A 19,336-nucleotide genomic window follows, 5' to 3' on the forward strand; every position below is an offset into this window, starting at 1 on the left:
TAACACCATGAATACAGAGGGCTAGCTTTAAAAAGAAGCTGATTTTACTGGTCGTGGTGACTCATTGTAGGGCCTGGGTCTACCCTTGTTCCTGGGGTTCATCTTGAGGACAGTTTACTGGTCAGCTAACTAAAGCATTCTGTTTGTACCTGTGTTCCCCCTGCCCCACCTGGTGATCAGCTGTAGGGCATTGACTCCATTGTTAATATGGTAATTTCCCACCTGCCTGGGCAGCAGTTAAGTACTTAAGGATTTCCCCAAGTTTGAATAAACGTCATTCAGCTGATCTCCTTTCAAATGACCCAGGTCTCTTTGTGTGTTCTTTCAATCTCCAGGCCCTTGCCCAACTCGCGTACAGTATAGTATCGCTCGAACTGTACCGAGGGTGTAACACAAAATCGGGTGTTACAACTCATATTTTAATCTCAGGACTCTCGAGACGATTTCTGTGAGTTTGAGGACAACTTGATCTACAAAGTGATTCCAAGACTGTCAGAGCCGGGCGGTGGTGGCGCACGCCTTTAATCCCAGGACTCGGAAGGCAGAGGCAGGCGGATCTCTGGGAGTTCGAGACCAGCCTGGTCTACAAGAGCTAGTTCCAGGACAGGCTCCAAAACCACAGAGAAACCCTGTCTCGAAAAACAAACAAGCAAAAAAAAAAAAAGACTGTCAGAATTACACAGAGAAACTTTGTCTCAAAAGTTAAAAACTGGCTGGGCATGCCTTTAATCCCCGCACTTGGGAGGCAGAGGCAGGTGGATCTCTGTGAATTCGAGACCAGCCTAATCTACAAGAGCTAGTTCCAGGACAGGCTCCAAAGCTACAGAGAAACCCTGTCTTGAAAAACCAAAAAAATTAAAAAAAAAAAAAAAAGAAGTTAAAAACTGGCCGAGTGGTGGTAGCACAGGTAAGCAGATCTCTCTGAGTTCAAGGCCAGCCAAGTCTACAGAGCTAGTTCCAGGACAACTAGGGCTGTTTATACAGAGAAACCCTGTCTCAAAAAAACAAAATAAAACAAAACAACAAAAAGCAAAAAAACAAAAAAAAAACAAAAAAAACCCCCACCACAACAAAAACCAAAACCATAAAATGCTTAAAATGTTTGTTCTACTTATGTGACAGAGGTAACTAAAAACAACCAAGAAAACAGTTTCAACCACTAGTTAAAAGAATCCAGAGTTAAGGATATGCCAACAAAAAATCCAACCAAACAAAACCTCCCTATCAGCTGGTTTCAAGCATTATTTTCCCTAGTAACCCAATCTGCAGCTGCCACTCTACTATCTGAGGATATTGTTTATAGCATTTCTATTTATAATGTGCTGTTAATATAGAAATCCTCTTTTCTATTCTCAAAAAAATGTTTTTTAGGTCTGGAATATGCCTGAATATTTTAAACTCGGAACATGTAAACACAGCTGTCTTCTACAAAGAGCAAAAATGAGTCTACTCTTATGCTAGCCATATTGGTCAAACTGGACAAAATACTTTCCATGCACTAAAACATGAAAACTAAAGAGACACAGACCAGAAAACTGGAGCTTGGTGGTGGTGTAATACTACAGTCCCATGCACTCAAGATGCTAAGAGGATTAGAAGTTTAAACCCTATTTGGGCTACCAGCAGAAATCAAGGCCAGGCTGGGCAACTTAGTAAGACACTATCTCAATATAAAAGAGTCTCAAAAAAACCAGAAAAGAGAGCCTGCTGGGCAGTGGTGGTGCACGCCTTTAATCCCAGCACTTGGGAGACAGAGGCAGGTGGATCTCCGTGAGTCGAGGCCAACCTGGTCTACAGAGTGAGTTCCAGTACAGCCAGGGCTGTTATACAAAGAAACCCTGTCTCGAAAAAACAAAACAAACAAAAAATGAAAGGCAGCATCTGATAGCACAGTGAGCAGTTGCCACCATGTCTAACAACCTGAGTTTGATTCCAATAAGAAAGAACTGACTCCCATGGGTCCTCTAACCTCCTTGTAAGGCCTGGAATGTCTCCCCATACTAAATAAACAAATGTAATCCAAAAAAATTAAAAAATTCAGAGCTATTATCTCATTCTGTATAACCAGCTCAAATACTGTGAAATGTTTGTTTTGTGTGTTGAGTGAATGCTCCATGCATGTTGGTGCATGTGGATGTCAAAAGAGGATGTCAGATCTGGAGGTGGAGATACAGGTGCCACTGATGTGGGTGCAGGAAAAAGACCTGAGTACTTTGGAAGAGCAGTAAGCTCTTAACCACTGAGCCATCTCTCCAGCCCTGCTCAAATGCTTTTTGTTAGTCATTTTTTTAATGATTTGTTTATTGTGTGTATAAATGTGTGGAGGTCAGAAGACAACTTGCAGGACTGAGTTCTCTCTGTTCACCATGTGGATTCCTGGGACTGTATTTGGGTCTTCAGACCTACCAAGCCACCTCTCTAGTACTTAGGTCTCTAGTTATAATTTTTTAAGTCTTACTGTGTGCAAATATTACGCCAACACCCCCTTTTTGTTTTGGGTTTTTTGTTTGTTTGGTTGGTTTTGGTTTTTCAAGACAGAGTTTCTCTGTGTAGCTTTGGAGCCTGTCCTGGAACTTACTCTGTAGACCAGGCTGACCTTGAACTCAGAGATCCACCTGTCTGTCTCTGCCTTCCAAATGCTGAGATTAAAGGTGTGTGCCTGGCTTTTTTTTTTTTGAGACTCTTCGCAGCCCTGGCTGTCTTAGAACACACTATACAGGCCAGGCTGCCTCATACTCATGACATCTGCCTGCCTCTGCTTTTCTACCACTGGAATTAAAGGCGCATGCAGCACCACAGCTGGCTTACCAACCATGTTAAAGATTCCCCACTACTCTTGTCTCACCCCAGATAACGTCTCATACCATCACATAACTAGGCAGTGGTCAAGCCAGGATTTATCTCACAACTGAGGAAAAGAAAGGCTATGATTAAATTAAATGCTCATCTACACATGTATGTGTTTGTTCTTGTTTTTGAGACAGGGTTTCTCTTTGTACCCCTGGTTGCCCTGGAGCTCTCTATATAGCAGATCTCTGTGAGTTTGAGGCACACCTGGTCTACAAGAGCTAGTTCCAGGACAGCCAGAACTGTTACATAGAGAAATCCTGTCTCAAAAGGAAAAAAAAAAAAGAAAACAAAAAAACCTACAAAAAGCACTGAGGAGCAAGTGGAAATCGCCTACAAGAGAGTGGAAGGTCATACATATTTATGGCAGAAAGAAAACACTGTTATAGCATCACCAAGGTAGTACAATACCCAGAGGAAAGACCGGTAACATGGTAATTCAGCAGTCCCAATAAGACATGAAGAAACAGAGAACATATTAGTATTTGAAGTTCCCCTTTTCAGAGACTGTCCTAAAAGGGAAAGCCTTTGTCATCAAATCCCTTCTGCCAAAAAGAAAAGAAAAATCCAGCTGGGCGGTGGTGGCACACGCAATTAATCCCAGTACTCGGGAGGCAGAGGCAGGTGGATCTCTGTGAGTTCCAGGCCAGCCTTGTCTACAAGAGCTAGTTCCAGGACAGGCTTCAAACCCTGTCTTAAAAAAGAAAATCCAAAGGAGTTTGGTTCAATGGTTCTCTAATTGCCTAAAATGCACAAGGCCCTTGGTTCAATCTCCAGCATTGAAAAATAAATTTTTAAAATAAAATCTCTTGTGCAGAAATGACCACCGTGAATACTTTATTTATACAGTAAGTATTTGCCAACTACCTAGAAAGGAGTAAAACAAAAGTGGATTTGAACTTGAGTTCAAATCCCAGAATGTGTACTGTCAACATGGGCAAGGCCATGTCATGAACCCATACCTCAGACCCATGGGAAACTTGTAAATCCCTCACCATTCATGCCAGGCTTGGAACTGGCAAAGCCTTTCTCTGGACCAAGTGTGAATGTTGACAGTCTGTGCAAATAAAAGTGTTTATGAACAACTCATCAGTGTGTGAAAAAACAAGCAACTGCAGCTTCCTTCTCTTGGATGTGGGTAGCCTGAGGCTGCTTGGCTGCAGACCCGCTAAGCCCTCCTCCCCCTGTGCTCAACTGAGGCTCCAGGCTGTGGTGGCTCTACCAGTGCACAGCATTTCTGTGACCCTGTGCCTGATTATCTTCGTTCCCTCATCACCTCTAGTCAGGTCAAGGTGCCAAGCTGTGTGGGTTACAGAAGCAGACCTTGAACAAGTTATTTAACCTCTGAGTCTCAATTTCCTCATCTATAAAAACAGGATAATAATAGCAACTACCTTATAGGGCTGTTATTTGGCAAAAAAAAAAAAAAAAAGAACCTTTGAACTGGTTGATATTTAAAAAAGGCAGTTTCCAGGCAAGTAAAAGGGAAATAGGAGAGAGAGAGGGCAGCTGCCAGGCATAAGGGATGGGCATAAACAAAGGCAAAGAGACATGAAAAGATAAGCTTCCCTTGTGACTTTTGTCCTAGTCAGACTCACATTCCCACTGTTGGCGGAACATCAGCTGGAATTCTAGTCTAGCCCTGAGAGCTGGCCCTGTAATTCAACAAGTCCAGAATAGAACTAATCAACTTTACAACTCCTGATTCTTCTGGTTCCCTACATCTGGGACAGTGCTACCAAACTCTCCTACCACCATTTTATAATTCCTCCTCATAGCCTCCTAAATGCATGGCCTGTATGTAACAAGGGGTCAGGGTGGAGACAGAACACTTTTAAGGACCTAAGCATAGAACTTGACTGTGTCAGGGCAGAAGCAAGGTGGAGTATGGGCTAGGTTAAGTCAGAAGTAAAAACTCCAAAAAACAAAACAACTACAACAACAATAAAAAAGGAAAACTCCAAAACTCCACCTCTAAGAACAAAACTCAGCAGGCTCCAAAGAAGCATTTTCTACTGCAGGGTGAAACCCAGCTTTGAGTCAGGCTTCCCACTGCGGGAGAAACTACAAGAATACCTCTTGTTATCTATTTTTTTAAAAAATATTTATTGATTTATTGATTTATTTATTATGTATACAGTATTCTGCCTGCAGGCCAGAAGAGGGCACCAGACTTCATTACACATGGTTGTGACCCACCATGTGGTTACTGGGAATTGAACTCAGGACCTTTGGAAGAGCAGGCAATGCTCTTAACCACTGAGCCATCTCTCCAGCCCCCCTCTTGTTATCTATTCCCACTCCCTTCTGGTTATTGTTATTTGCTGATCCCAACCCTGTTTCATTTGGTTTGATTTTTATTCATTTTATGTGTATAGATGTTTTGTCTGCATGTATGTCTATGTATCACACGTGTGCCTGGAATTTCAGAACTTAAAAAGTGAAGGCAGGAAGATCAGTAAGTAGTTTAAGGCCAGCCTGGGCTACCTGAGACGTGTTGTAGGATATTTAATCACACTGTGTGAAAGGCGCCTTCTGGTTGGTTTAATAAAGAAGTGAATAGCCAATTACTAGTCAGGAGAGAATAGGCGGGACCTCTAGGGAGAGAGAGGAACTAAAGATGAATCTAGGCATTGGAGAAAGATTTGGAGCAAGTCAGACATACAGAATGGAAGAGAGCAAAAAGCCACATGGCAGAACATAGATTAATAGAAACAAGCTAATTTAAGTTATAAGAGCTAGTTGAGAACAGTCCTAAACTAAAGGCCAAGTTTTCATAATTAATAATAAGCCTCCATGTCATTATTTTCAGGCTGGCAGTTCAAAGTTAGTCCGAGAAAGCTTACTAGAGACACTAAAGAAAAAAAAAGAATTGAAATAGAGCTGGGACTTGTAATACAGGCCTATAGTCACAGCACTCGGGAGGCAAGACCAGCAAATCACAAGTTCAAAGGGAGCCTGTCCCCATAATAAGTTCCAGGCTAGGTCTGCCACAGAACGTCTCTAAAAACAAAACAAAATACATATCTGGGAGTGTAGTTAGTGGTAAGGGACATGTTTAGTGTACGTCAAATTTGGGATTCAATTCCCAACAAAAAAAGCAAAACTAAAACCGAAAGACTAAAGTTTGGATGTGGCAGAGCCAGGATATAAAGCCAGATCTATGTTTTTCTTTTATATAAGTCAATATCCATTCAATGAATTTAATTAGTACAAATCATTCAGCAAGGAATAAAATTTATATGGGCCATTAAGTATTTACTTTCTGAGCCATACGTGGTAGTTTATAATCACAACACTTACGAGGGCTAACGGTAGTCTGAGTTACAGAGTAAAGATATCTTTTTTTGTTTGTTTGTTTGTTTGTCAAGACAGGGTTTCTCTGTGTGACAGTCCTGACTGTCCTGCAACTTGCTTTGTAGAAGCAGGCTGACCTCAAACACACTGAGATTTGCTTACGTCTGCTTCCCAAATCCTGGGATTAAAGGCATGTGCCTCTATTGCTCTGTATAAAACTATCGTCAAAAGAAAATCTAGGGCTGGCAGTGTGGCACACACCTTTAATACCAGCACTTGGGAGCCAGATCTCTGAGTTTGAGGCCAACCTGGTCTACAGAGAGAGTTCCAGAACAGTCAGTGCTACAAAAGAAAAACCCTGTCTCAAGAAATTAAAATAAATGAATAAATAAATAAGTTTTCACAGAGCAGAAGAGATAGCTCAACAGTCAAAAGCACTTGTTGCTCTTATAGAGGCTTCATGTTCAATTCCCAGCACCCCCATGGAGGTTAATAGACATTTGTAACTTCAATTTTAGGGGATCTTATGACCTCTTCTTGCCTCCACAGGGTTGCATGCATGAAAACACATAGTACATGTACATACATGTAGGCAAAACACTCATATACATAAAATGAAAATTATTGTTGTGATGTGGGAGGGTCTTCTATCTATCTGTTGCTTTCATTGGTTAATTAATAAAGAAAACTGTTTGGCCTGATAGGTCAGAACATAGGTGGGTGGAGTAGACAGAACAGAATGCTGGGAAGAAGGGAAGTGAGGCAGTCGCCATGATTCTCCAACCCAAGACGAACATAGGCTAGAATCCTTCCCGGTAAGCCACCACCTTGTGGTGCTACACAGATTATTAGAAATGGGTTAAGCAAGTTATGAGAATTAGCCAATAAGAGGCTAGAGCTAATGGGCCAGGCAGTATTTAAATGAATACAATTTGTGTGTTGTTATTTCAGGTGTAAAGCTAGCCATGCCGGAGCCCGGCAGGATGAAAAGCAGGCCTGCCCGCAGCTCCTTCTACATTGTTATCATTATTATCATTATTATTATTATTATCACTTTGGTTTTTCAAGATGGGGTTTCTGGAACGAGCTCTATAGATCAGCCTGGCCTTGAACTCAGAGATCTGTTTGCCTCTGCCTTGAGTGTTGGGATAAAGATATGCACCACCATCACCAGCAATAAAAATAAAAATAAATCTTACAGCCGGGCGGTGGTGGTGCATGCCTTTAATCCCAGCACTCGGGAGGAAGAGGCAGGCGGATCTCTGGGAGTTCGAGGCCAGCCTGGTCTACAAGAGCTAGTTCCAGGACAGGAACCAAAAAGCTACAAAGAAACCCTGTCTCAAAAACCAAATAAATAAATAAATAAATCTTACGGAAACACTAAAACTCTAGAGTAAAGAGGCTGATGGGTGTCTGAGTTTGAGGCCAGCCTGATCTATATAAGTGATCCCCAGACCAACCAGGGCTACACAGTCAGATCCCATCTAAAGAATTAAAATAACTGAAAATAAAATTTCACATATTTTTTTAATTACGGCATGAGTCACATCATACACTAATAGTTCAAAGGAAATGACACATCAAGCTAATTAGTAAATCTGAATCATTCGATTATATGCAGGTTGCCAGGCAAATGTGTATTCCTATCTCAGCCCTCTTAACTTTTAGAATGGCACAAATATGTAGAATGACTTTATTTTAAAAACGCATCATAGTTTTCTTTAAAAGCCTCTCAGAACTTTTATCACACACTGCCCTTCTCCAGCTCCGTGGGAGGACGCTAACGGCACTATATCACAGCTCCTCTTCACGTGAGGCTGTTCAGAGAGATTCTAGCAATAGAAAACTCAAAGAGATCCTATGTCATCTTTTTTTTGCTTTTTAAGGGGAAAAATATATTGTTAAAACTACAAGTTACATGTCAGTAGTTCTTAACTTTCTCTGCCCAAGACAGTCACAATCAGCTGGGAACCTGTAAACTACACTGGTATGAGTTTATCCTTTTTCCAATTTTCCCTTTAAACCATGCTTGGATATGAAGACGAATCCATTGTTGTTTTGGATTTTTGAGGCAGGATCTCTCTATGTAGCTCTGGCTGTCCAGAATTCCCTATGTAGACCAGGCTGACTTCAAACCCATAGAGATCCACCTGCTGAGATAAAAATCATGCACCGTGTCTGTTTTGGGTTTGTTTCGAATTTTGGTTTTTCTCTGTGTAGCTCTGGCTGTTTTAAAGCCAGCTCTTTACAACCAGGCTGGCCTCAAACTCATAGAGATCCACCTTCTCTTCATTCCAGAGTGGTGGGATTAAAGGTGTGTGCCACCAACACCCGGCAGACATTTTTTTTTCAAGCTCAAAAACTGAGAACTACTGTTATCCACTTGAAAGGGAAGGAATGAAAGTCATAAGACAGAGGCAGCCGGTCTTCTGTGAATATATCTTGTTCAGTAGATTTGACTTCAGAACCATTGAAATATTTTATACAATTTTAACATTAAATATAAAAACAATCCTTGGCCTTTTGTTATGGAGTATCTATAATCCCAGCACTTGAGAGAAAGAGGCTGGAGGAGCTTGAGGTCAGACTGGTCTACATAGCCACTTTAGACCAGTCAGGGCTACATAATTTTAAAACTCTATCTCCAAGAAAACAGAAAAAAGGCCGGGCCTAGTGAAATCACTCATTAAAGTATTGCGCTGAAGCCAGATGGTGGTGGCGCACGCCTTTAATCCCAACACTCGGGAGGCAGAGGTAGGCGGATCTCTGAGTTCGAGGTCAGCCTGGTCTATAGAACTAGTTCCAGGACAGCTAGGGCTGTTACACAGAGAAACCCTGTCTCAAAAAACAAACAAAAAAAGTATTGCCAGCTGGGCGATGGTGGCACACGCCTTTAATCCCAGGCAGAGGCAGGCGGATCTCTGTGAGTTCGAGACCAGCCTGGTCTACAGAGCTAGTTCCAGGACAGGCTCCAAAGCCACAGAGAAACCCTGTCTCAAAAAACCAAAAAAAAAAAAAAAAAAAAAAGTATTGCCAGCGCTCAAGCCTGTGGGCTTTTTGTTTTTTTCCTGATATTTTCTCTATATAGCTTTGGCTATCCTGGATCTCACTCTGTAGACCAGGATGGCTTCAAATTCACAGAGATCAGCCTGCCTCCCAAGAGCTGGGATGAAAGGAGTGAGCCACTGCTGCCAGGTTTAAACTGTGTTTTAATCCCACTGTTAAAATTATGACTCTGAGATTGCTATCGTACGACATAAAAACACTGCCCTCTCCCCTGCCCTCCTAATCAAGTCTTTTGCCGATTTTTTCGTACTCGAACACACTTGGAGAAGTGAGGATGGCAATAATTGGGGCTTTGTGACACGAAAAAATAAAAAATGAGCACTTCTGAATGCTGAGGCTTTTTGGACACTGCGTATGAGGGGGGAGGGAAGGAGGGGAGAGGGAGGGAGAAAGGAAGGGAGGGAGGGAAGGAGGGGAGAAGGAGGGAGGAAGGGAGGGAGGGATGCAGGGCATGGAACCCATAGTTTCAGGTAGGCAAGCTAACCCCTCATCTATGAAACACTGTACTCTTTGTAAACGGGCCACAAGAGACCCTGTCTCATAAAAAAAACAAAAACAAAACGAAACAACCCAAAGGCCTGGGTCCAAGATGGTGGTTGCAGTATTTGCACCCCAGGTTTCTGGCTGTTAGGCCGGTTCCGCCCACGGTGGAGAGGTCCATGTGAATGGCGCCCACAGCCTGCCTGTTCAGAGTCCTCACCTACATCACGGTGCCGAGTGGGGTGGGAGTGGATATGCTCAACGTTTTCCTGAAGTTGCACCACAATGGAGGGTCTAAAAGATCCGAGTTCATCGCCAGCACCCATCTCTACACCAGGACCAAGCCCTTTCCCTGGGGAAATGGTAACCATTTCCTCTTCACAACCATCAGGTAAATCCGTTTCTGACCGAATATGAGGACAAACAAGGGAGCCTGGGCCATCACCTAGGCAACAGCGCCACAGCACTGGTTTGGACGTTACTCCAGGAAACCAGGAAAGTGTATGGGGCACTCATGGTTTTTTGTTTGTTTTGTATCAAATACTGACCATCTTAACTTTTTTATATCCCTTTACTTGTGGAAGGAGATAGCCAAGTGACAAAGCTAAAAAATAAGCCACTGTACTTTTCAAAAAATTTTTAAACGAGAAGTTTATGTAAAGAGGTTTGCCTCGAAGGGAAAACATGGGTTCATTTTTATAGTAATTTACCCTAACTCAGATCCCATTGCCCTACATGTAACAGCTATGTGCAAAAAAGGCACAGATTTTTCCTTCCTTTTACAATGATAAATGACAAGTGAACATGATATATAAGAATTTTTGGTTGAACAAAAATACTTACTGGAATATAAAAAGAGCTAACAGAACACTCCACTAATGTCAAAGAGAGAGATTTTCAGAGAACTGATATTTTGCCCCATATCATCTCTATTCAATGTCATCCAGACACACGTATTGTCCATGTAATTTAAAAAAGTGGAGCGCCAGTAAGATGGTTCAGCGGGTATTAAAAAAAAATTAAGGGGCTGGAGAGATGGCTCAGAGATTGAGGACACTGCCTGCTATTCCAGAGGTCTTGAGTTCAATTCCCAGCAACCACATGGTGGCTCACAATCATCTGTAGTAAGATCTGGAGACCTCTTCTGGCCTGCAGAACACTGTATACATAATAAATAAATAAATTCTTAAAAATAAAAGAAAAAATTTAAAACCCTGAACAGAGCTACACATGGTGGTATGCACTTTCAACCTCAGCTCTAAGGAGGGAGAAGCAGGTGAATCTCTTGTGAGTTTGAAGCCAGCCTGGTCTACACAGGAAATTCCAGGATGGCCAGAGCTATTGGTAATAACTGGGGCATTGTATTGCTAAATTAATAGATTTTATCTCAAAAAAGAAAATGCACACACACACACATACTAAAAAACAAAAAAAAAAAACCTAAATGGCTGTGAAGTAGCACATGCCTAGTATAACCCCAGTGCCTGGGAGGCAGAAACAGGAAGATCAATGCCAACCTAGGATACATGAGATTCAGGTTTCAAAGAAAACAACGACCCTCCCCAACGAATGTGTGAATGAATGAATGAATTCATGTTACTTTGACTAGAATGGATCAAAGGCTATGAACACTACTCTGGTATCCTTTTAAGCTTATATCTGGTCTCCAGTTTAAGAAGAATTATTATAGGAATTGGAGAGATGGGTCAGTAGTTAAGAGCACATGTTGCTCTTGCAGAACACAGATTTGATTCTCAACAGCCACATGGCAGCTTACAACTCTAACTTCAGTTCCAGGGGTTCTGATGCGCTTTTGGCCTCCTTGAGTACTGCAGGAATGTTGTACATAGACACAAACAGGCTAACCACATATACACATAAGCTATTATAGAACATACACACAAACTAGGGGATGGGACTATAATTTGGTGATATGGCATTGGCTGGCATGTTTGAGGCCCTGAGTTCAATACCCAGCACTAAAAACAACCACAGTATCCCTCAATACAATCCAAGGCTACCTGACCAGTGTTAGCATCAACCTCAAAGGTATCATGATGGTGAATCTTCATTATCAACTTGACTGGATTGAAATGACCGAGAAGACAACTCTGGGCATGTCTTTTCTAGAGGGGTTTAACAAAGGAGAGGGAACTTACTCTAGATAGAGGCAGAGAATAAACAGACTAGGGTTCCAAGTGAATAAGGAAAGGAAAAGGAGAGAACCAAATGAACACTAGCACTCTTCTATCCCTGCTTCCTGACTGTGCACTCAATGTGACCCCTGCCTTCATCATGATGGACTGCACCCTCAGACTGTGAGCTAACATAGACCCTTCCTCCCTTAAGTAGTTTTCTGTCTACAGACTGGCCCACAACAAGACTGTCCTTACTTCAGATGACTACTGTGGCACCCTGGTGGTCGCCAGGCCACTGAAAATTTGGTTCAGCTAGATATAAACTCGGGGGTTTTCAGGATCCCTCAAGGACTGACTGATAGTCACAAAAACACAAAGAATAATGCTAACTTTATAATTAGGATGCTTTATTTTCTTTTAGTAAAGAATCCAGGTCAATAGCTGGGCAGTGGTAGCACACACCTTTAATCCCAGCAGAGGCAGGTGGACTCTATGAGTTTGAGACCAGCCTGGTCTACAAGAGCTAGTTCCAGGACAGGCTCCAAAGCTACAGAGAAACCCTGTCTTGAAAAACCAGAAAAAAAAAAAAAGAATCCAGGTCAAGACTAGCCAAATGAAGAGACAAACACTAGAAGTGGGAAGGTCTCAAACACAAGTTCTATACCTTTTCTGACCAGAATCAGGGCACATCACCCTCCCAGCACAACAGTGTGTTCATATTGGGTTGTCAATAATGAACTCCAACTCCTTTGTTCTTCCCAGCATTAGACTACCTAACCTAGGCTTGTTAGCGCACATTTGCTATTCCAGTATGTAAGCTGAAACAGGGAGGTCATGAGTTTGAGCCAATCTGAGTTACATACTGAGCTCATTCCAGGGCAGCCTGAACTAGATATAGATGCTCAAAAAGGGGGGAGGGGGGGCAAGGTGCTGGTGGCGCACATCTCTAATTCCTGCGCTCAGGGAGACAAAGGCAGGAAGATCTCTGCGAGTTCGAGGCTAGCCTGGTCAACAGAGCGAGTTCCAGGACAGGTTCCAAAAATTTACAGAGAAACTCTGTCTTGAAAAACAAAAACAAAAAAAAAAAAACAAAAAAAAAAGAAGAGAGGAGTGATGTAACGGTGGTGGTAAGGTTAAAATATCAACTCTCATATAGCTGATTTTTCTGGGTACAAGTCCTTGACCTGAGTAATCGTTGTAACATAAACACAGATAAGATCCAAGAGCTCAAGAACACCTAGCACATCTGTAACCATGAAATGAAGAAAACCCTGAATTTCAAGTGATGGAAGAATTCTCTTTGAAAGAAAACTGAGTGTGTGTGTGTGTGTGTGTGTGTGTGTGTGTGTGGTGCGCATGCGTGCATACCTCATGAAAGAAAGACAGAGGTCAAAACATAACAAGGGAATAAGAATACAGCTCAGTTGGCAGAGTGCTGGCCTAGTCTTTGATGCTCAGCCCTGTATAACCCAGGAATAGTGAAACACACCTATATTCCAGTCTTTGTGGGTGGAGACAGGAGGATTAGGAGCTCAAGGTCTTCCTCACCCTACCTAGTAACTTTGAGGACTAGATGAGATTCTTTCTCAAAAAACCAAGGCTAAAGCCGGGCAGTGGTGGCGCACACCTGTAATCCCAGCACTCGGGAGGCAGAGGTAGGCGGATCTCTGTGAGTTCGAGGATCTCTGTGAGTTCCAGGACAGGCTCCAAAGCTACAGGAAACCCTGTCTCGAAAAAAAAAAAAAAAACAAGGCTAGACAGAAAGCTCTGTAGATAAAATACTTGCTGTAGTTGCTGTGTAGCATGAGAACCTATATGGGAAAGCCAGGTCTGGTGGTAGGCACTTGTGGCTATGGCACTGAAAAGACAGGACAGATGGCTCTCTGGAGCTTGCTGGTCTCACAGACTACCCTATGTGAGCTCTAGGCTAGTAAGAAGTCTTGACTCAAAAATATGAATAAATAAAAATGAAAAAGAAAGAAAAAACCTACAGTGGACAGCTCCTAAGAAATGACAAGAGGTTGACCTCTCTCTTACACACACACACACACACACACACACACACACACACACACACACACACACACATCAAAGAAAATCATTAAGAAAACTAAAGGGACTGGGCAGTGGTGGCACACACCTTTAGTCCCAGCACTCAGGAGGCAGAGACAGGCAGATTTCTGTAAGTTCAAAACCAGCCTGGTCTACAGAGTGACTTCCAGGACAGCCAAAGCTACACAGAGAAACCACGTCTTAGAAAAAAAGAAGGAACGAAGGAACAAAGGAAGGAAAGACGAGGGAGGGAGGGAGGGAGGGAGAGAAAGAGAGAACTGGAGATTGGAGGTTCAGCTAAGGCAGCTGAGGCAGGAAGATGCATTAAGCTCCAGAGCTTTCTTTCAGCCAACCTGGACAACATAAGGAGATCCCAGAGATCTTTACAAAGACAGCCAAGGCCGAGCTGGAGAGACGCTCAGCAGTTGAGAGCATGCTCTGCTCTTTTAGAGGAGTTCAGTTGCTAGTACCCACCCACATCAGGGGACTCAAGCAAGTACAACTCCAGCTTCAGGGAGATCCAATGCCTCTGGCCTCTGTGGGCATCTGCACTCATGTGCATATCATCACACACAGGAATATAATTAAAAACAATAAAAATAAATCCTTAAAAAAAAGACTAGTAATGTTCATTCATTTTAGTAAATTCCATCCCTCCTTTTTCTCTTTTGGGACAGGGTCTTATTATTCAGCCTCAGATGGCCCTAGACTTGCTATGTAGACCTAACTGTCCTCAAATTTATGAAACCTTTGTTTCTGCCTCCCACAGGCCGCAATTACAAGCGTGCATTACCACATCCGGCCTACAAGCCAATTTTAAAATCTCGTGTGCACTGAAGTTAACCAAACTCAGAATCAACTGGAGTTCTAAACACAAGAACCTTGGAACATTGCCAAGCAGGTAATATCTGTTTTGTAAGCAGAGACAATAAGCATTAAACACTTGGTTTGGAAACAGTAAGACAAATCACGTACTTATTAATGGTCATGAGTCAACAAACCTGAAGCCTCAATCATCTGCCCCCCCAAAATCCACTAGACTAACAAAAAAGTGAAAAACCAGGTGCAGTGGATCACACCTATTAGAAAAACACTCAGGAAGTGGAGGCAGGAGGGTCCCAACTTCAAGGTCATCTTCAAGGCCAGCCAGGGCTCACAGGAGACCCTCTCTCAAAAATAAAACAAAATGAGGGAGGAGGAAGCCTAGCAGTAGTGGCACATGACTTTAATCCCAGTAGAGGCAGGCAGATCTCTAAGTTCGAGACCAGCCTAGTCTACAAGAGCTAGTTCCAGGACAGGCTCCAAAGCTACAGAGAAACAGAAAAACCCGTCTTGAAAAACAAAAATAAACACAAAACAACAACAACAAAAAACCCAAGGATATCCTATTACTTGAGGTTTTTTTTTTTTAAGAGTCTACCTATGTAGCCAGGTTGACAGTGAACTCACAATCCTGTCTTGAGTGCTGGGATTACAAGTGTTCATCATCATTGTTGGCTTCTCTGCACTTTTGACCAAACCTGAGGACCCAAGCTCAACCCACTAGGTCCATGTGGTGGGAAGAAAGAATTGACTTCAAAAAGTTGTCCCGACCTCCACAGGCCAGCCATAGCATACACACGCACACACACATGAACACATATATACATACACTAAAAGTAAATGAATGAGGGAGCTGGAGAGATGGCTTAGTAGTTAAGAGCATTGGCTGCTCTTCCAGAGGACCCATGTTCAATTCCCAGCACCCACATGTCAGCTCACAACTGTCTGTAACTCCAGTTCCAGGGGATTTCACCCTCACAGACAGACATGCAGGCAAAACACCAATGAACATAGAATAAAAATAAATCACTAAAAAAACAACAACAATAAGTAAACGGAATAAGAGCTATCAAAATGTTCATTCAGTGGGGAACTCACTTGCTGCCAATGCTGACCACCTGAGGGAAGCGAGAACCTGCTTTCACAGGCCTCCCCTGGCCTCTGCAGTCTCAGGAGCTGCAGACATTGCAGTGTTACAGCCTCTGCGCCTGGCACTTACAACATTTTGGGTTTAAGCCCTACCGTTAAAGAGGAGATAGCCCCACTGACTAGGAGAAAGTGTATAAAATTATACATCTGATAGAGGACTATGACCACTGTATTCAAACAATTCCTATTACCCCCAAATTTAATCTTTTTTAAAATTTAATCTGTTGTTGTTCTTTTTGAGACAGTCTCTACATGGCCCAGGCTGTCCTGGAACTCTGTAAACCAGGCTTTCCTCAAACTCACCAAGATTCACCTGCCTCTGCTTGTGCTAGTATTATAAGGCAATTGTCACCATGCCTGGCTTTTAACCCCAAAATTAAATACCTCAGTGAGTTCACGGACAGCCTGGTCTACACAGCATGCTCCAGGCCAGCCAAGGCTATACAGTGAGACCTATCTCAGCAGGAAAAAAAAAAGAAAAAGAAAAAAAAATAGTTTGGGGTTATTTCCCCCCTGAAGTCTTGTCTTTTCCATTCAAAGGAGTTCTTTTTCATTTTTCCTTAATAAATCTATTTCCAGGGCAGGTGGTTGTGGCAAATGCCTTTAATCCCAACACTCAGGAGGCAGAGGCAGGTGTATCTCTGAGTTCAAGGCCAGCCTGATCTACAAAATAAGATCTAGGACAGCCTCCAAAGCTACACAGAGAAACCATGTCTCAAAAAAAAAAACAAACAAAATTAATTAATTAAATTTATTCCCTATAACTTGCTTAAAGAAAAAAAAAGGAGCCTGGGCCTAGAGTGGTGGAACAAGTCTTCAATCTCAGCACTGGGTAGGCTGAGGCAGGAGGATAAAAGTTCAGGTCTGAGCTCAGTTGCCAAACCCATCTGGAAAGAAAAAAGGGAGAAAGGGCTTGGTATTTCTGGTTATACACTCAAAAGACATGAAACTATCCAGCCACAAGGTAAACCTGCCCAGAGTTTAGGGCAGCCACATTCAATCTACTTACAAAGCAGAAACACCTAAGTGACCCACCCATCATACAATGTGGCACAGTATGAGGAGATCAAGCACATGGACAATCAAGGAGGGAGGTTCACCTGTTGTGGAATATTATTTTAAGGTGTGTTACTTTTGTTTATGTTCTGTATCATTTGTTTAACAATGTAAAGATGTGCTACTTTTGTTGCATTTGTTTAATTCATGAAGCTGTTGATTCTCTGCTATAGCTCCTACAGCAATGACCATTTCCCTACCCGTTGTTACTTGAACATTTAGCTAGACCACTCAATTTCTAAACTAGTTAGAAATTTTCTTCCCCCCCCACCCCCGAGACAGGGCTTCTCTAGATAGCCCTGGCTGTCCTAGAACGCAGAGCTCGGCCTACCTCTGCCTGCTGGGATTAAAGGTGTATGCCATCACCACCCAGTTAGTTTGTATTTTCTAATGTGATTTAACAATTAAGATCAAAACAGTCTCTCAACTGTTTGTTTTGTTCAAAAGGAGGCAAGTGGTTGGGACCTGTCTTGGTAGTCAAGGGTGCTTGCTCCTCTTGCAGAGGACCTGAGTGTATTTGTTCATCCACACCAGACAGATCACAACTGCCTGTAACTCCAGCTCCAGGGGATCTGATGTACTCTGACCTCTGAGAGCACCCAAATACAGCAGCTATACACATGTGGTACACATACTAATACACAAAAGAAACCTGCAGGTGCTGACCATTGTGATGCTCATTTTTTTTCTTTTTGGGTTTTTTGTTTTGTTTTAGTGACAGGGTTTCTCTGTAGCTTTTGGTTCCTGTCCTGGAACTAGCTCTTGTAGACCAGGCTGGCCTCGAACTCCCAGAGATCCGCCTGCCTCTGTCTCCCGAGTGCTGACAGTAAAGGCATGCGCCACCACTGCCTGGCTGAGATGCACATTTTTAATCCCAGCACTACTCAGGAGGCACAGGCAGGCAGATTTCATAAGGTAAAGGCCAACTTGGTATACATAATTAGTTGCAGTCATCCAAGACTACATAGTGAGCCCTTGTATATATATATATATATATATATATATATATATATATATATATATATATATGAAGAGTAATTAAAATAAAAAAATTAAAAAGCAAGCTAACTCTATTAAGTTAGTAAAGCGTTAGTGGAAGCAACCAAGAAAATGAAATTGCCCTTGACATCCTTATTTAAACTAAATGAACAGAATGCTACTTGTATAGTTTCCTGCAGCCAACATAAAGTATTGATTATGTTCACCCATTTAATTCAATTGTTTTAACCCATAGTGAAATTTTAAAATCTAAATCTCTACATTTTTAAGCGATTATATTTTAAGAAAAAATAAATACATAACGAACCGATGAGGGATGGAATGACCTAACTGAAATTTCCTTTAACAACTTAAGCAAAGGGAAAGAGGAAAAGGGGAAAAACATTGATAACTGTTGAATTGTATCAGCATTGGGGAGGAGGTTCAACTGTTGAATGTGAGTGACAGCATTCAAGGGGTGGTTCAGTTCATCTTTCTTTTTTACTTGAAAGGTTTTCATTGAGGCAAAGGCAGGAAGTTCTTTACAAGTTCAAGGGCAGCTTGAGCTACCTAATGAGTTCCTGTTTAATCCAGTCTAATGACCTAGTCTCAAAAAAAAAAATAGTTTTCAGCCGTAACTCTTCCAGGACCGAAATCTGCAAATCAAGTTACCATCCTCTTATTCAGGACGAGCTGCCGAGTGCGGATGCGGTAGGCTATGGGATCTAAAGCAAAGGCTAAGCAGCTTCTGGCGGGACCGACTTAAGCTCCGCGCCACCACGCGGACCAAAGAACGCGCACGCTTCATTCAAGGCTGAATCTGACAAATCACTCTTGTGAACGCTCGGGCTCGGAGAACCGCGGAGCTCAATTTGGAATCGGCACACGCGGGGAAACCCAAGCAGCTCGGCTGGAGAGCTCTCGGGTCTCGGCCCAGGGCAAGGCCGGGCGTCGGGCCCTCAGCCCCGCTGGTCGGCCCGCGGGACCCTCCCTAGACCCTTCGCTCCATGCCCTCCTCGCACTAAGCTGTGCCCCGCCCGCCTACCTTCCAGGTTCAGATCGTCCGAGTCGGTGTCACTCTCCCCGTCCTCTTCGACGAAGGCGACCTCGCTGGACTCCTGCGCGTGAAAGGTCGTCGGGGTGGCGATGACCGTGTCTGAATCCTGGGCGCGGGCCTCGCGCAGGCGTGTGAAGTACTCCACCGCGAAGTCGACGAGGTCGGGCGGCTGCTGCCGCAGCACCTCCACGGTGTAGCCCTGCAGCAGCTCCGTGAGCCCCGGCGGGATCTGGATGTGGCTCATGCCGGCGACGTCCGAGGGGACTGGCGGGTCGGCGCCGCCGGCGGCTGCAACCTGCGCACTCCCTCACGCCGGCCTGTCACTCGGCGCCCGCGGTCTCCCGCGCGGCCCGCCTCGGCCTTCCTCGCGCCGCGCCTTGTTTCGGCCGGGTCT

The 19,336-nt window shown here is 43.3% G+C and overlaps 1 protein-coding gene across 1 annotated transcript in view; it reads right to left on the reverse strand.

The window, feature by feature from the left end:
- The window catches only part of Prkar2a (protein kinase cAMP-dependent type II regulatory subunit alpha), a 65,531-nt gene extending 46,195 nt beyond the window's left edge, over positions 1–19,336 (reverse strand). The window contains exon 1 of the mRNA XM_075964599.1: positions 18,931–19,336. Coding sequence (XP_075820714.1) covers positions 18,931–19,186 — 256 coding nt within the window. The 5' untranslated portion in view covers positions 19,187–19,336. The remainder of the gene's footprint in view (positions 1–18,930) is intronic.

The sequence above is a fragment of the Microtus pennsylvanicus genome, chromosome 3, assembly GCF_037038515.1.
Source record: "Microtus pennsylvanicus isolate mMicPen1 chromosome 3, mMicPen1.hap1, whole genome shotgun sequence".
Taxonomy (NCBI): domain Eukaryota; kingdom Metazoa; phylum Chordata; class Mammalia; order Rodentia; family Cricetidae; genus Microtus; species Microtus pennsylvanicus.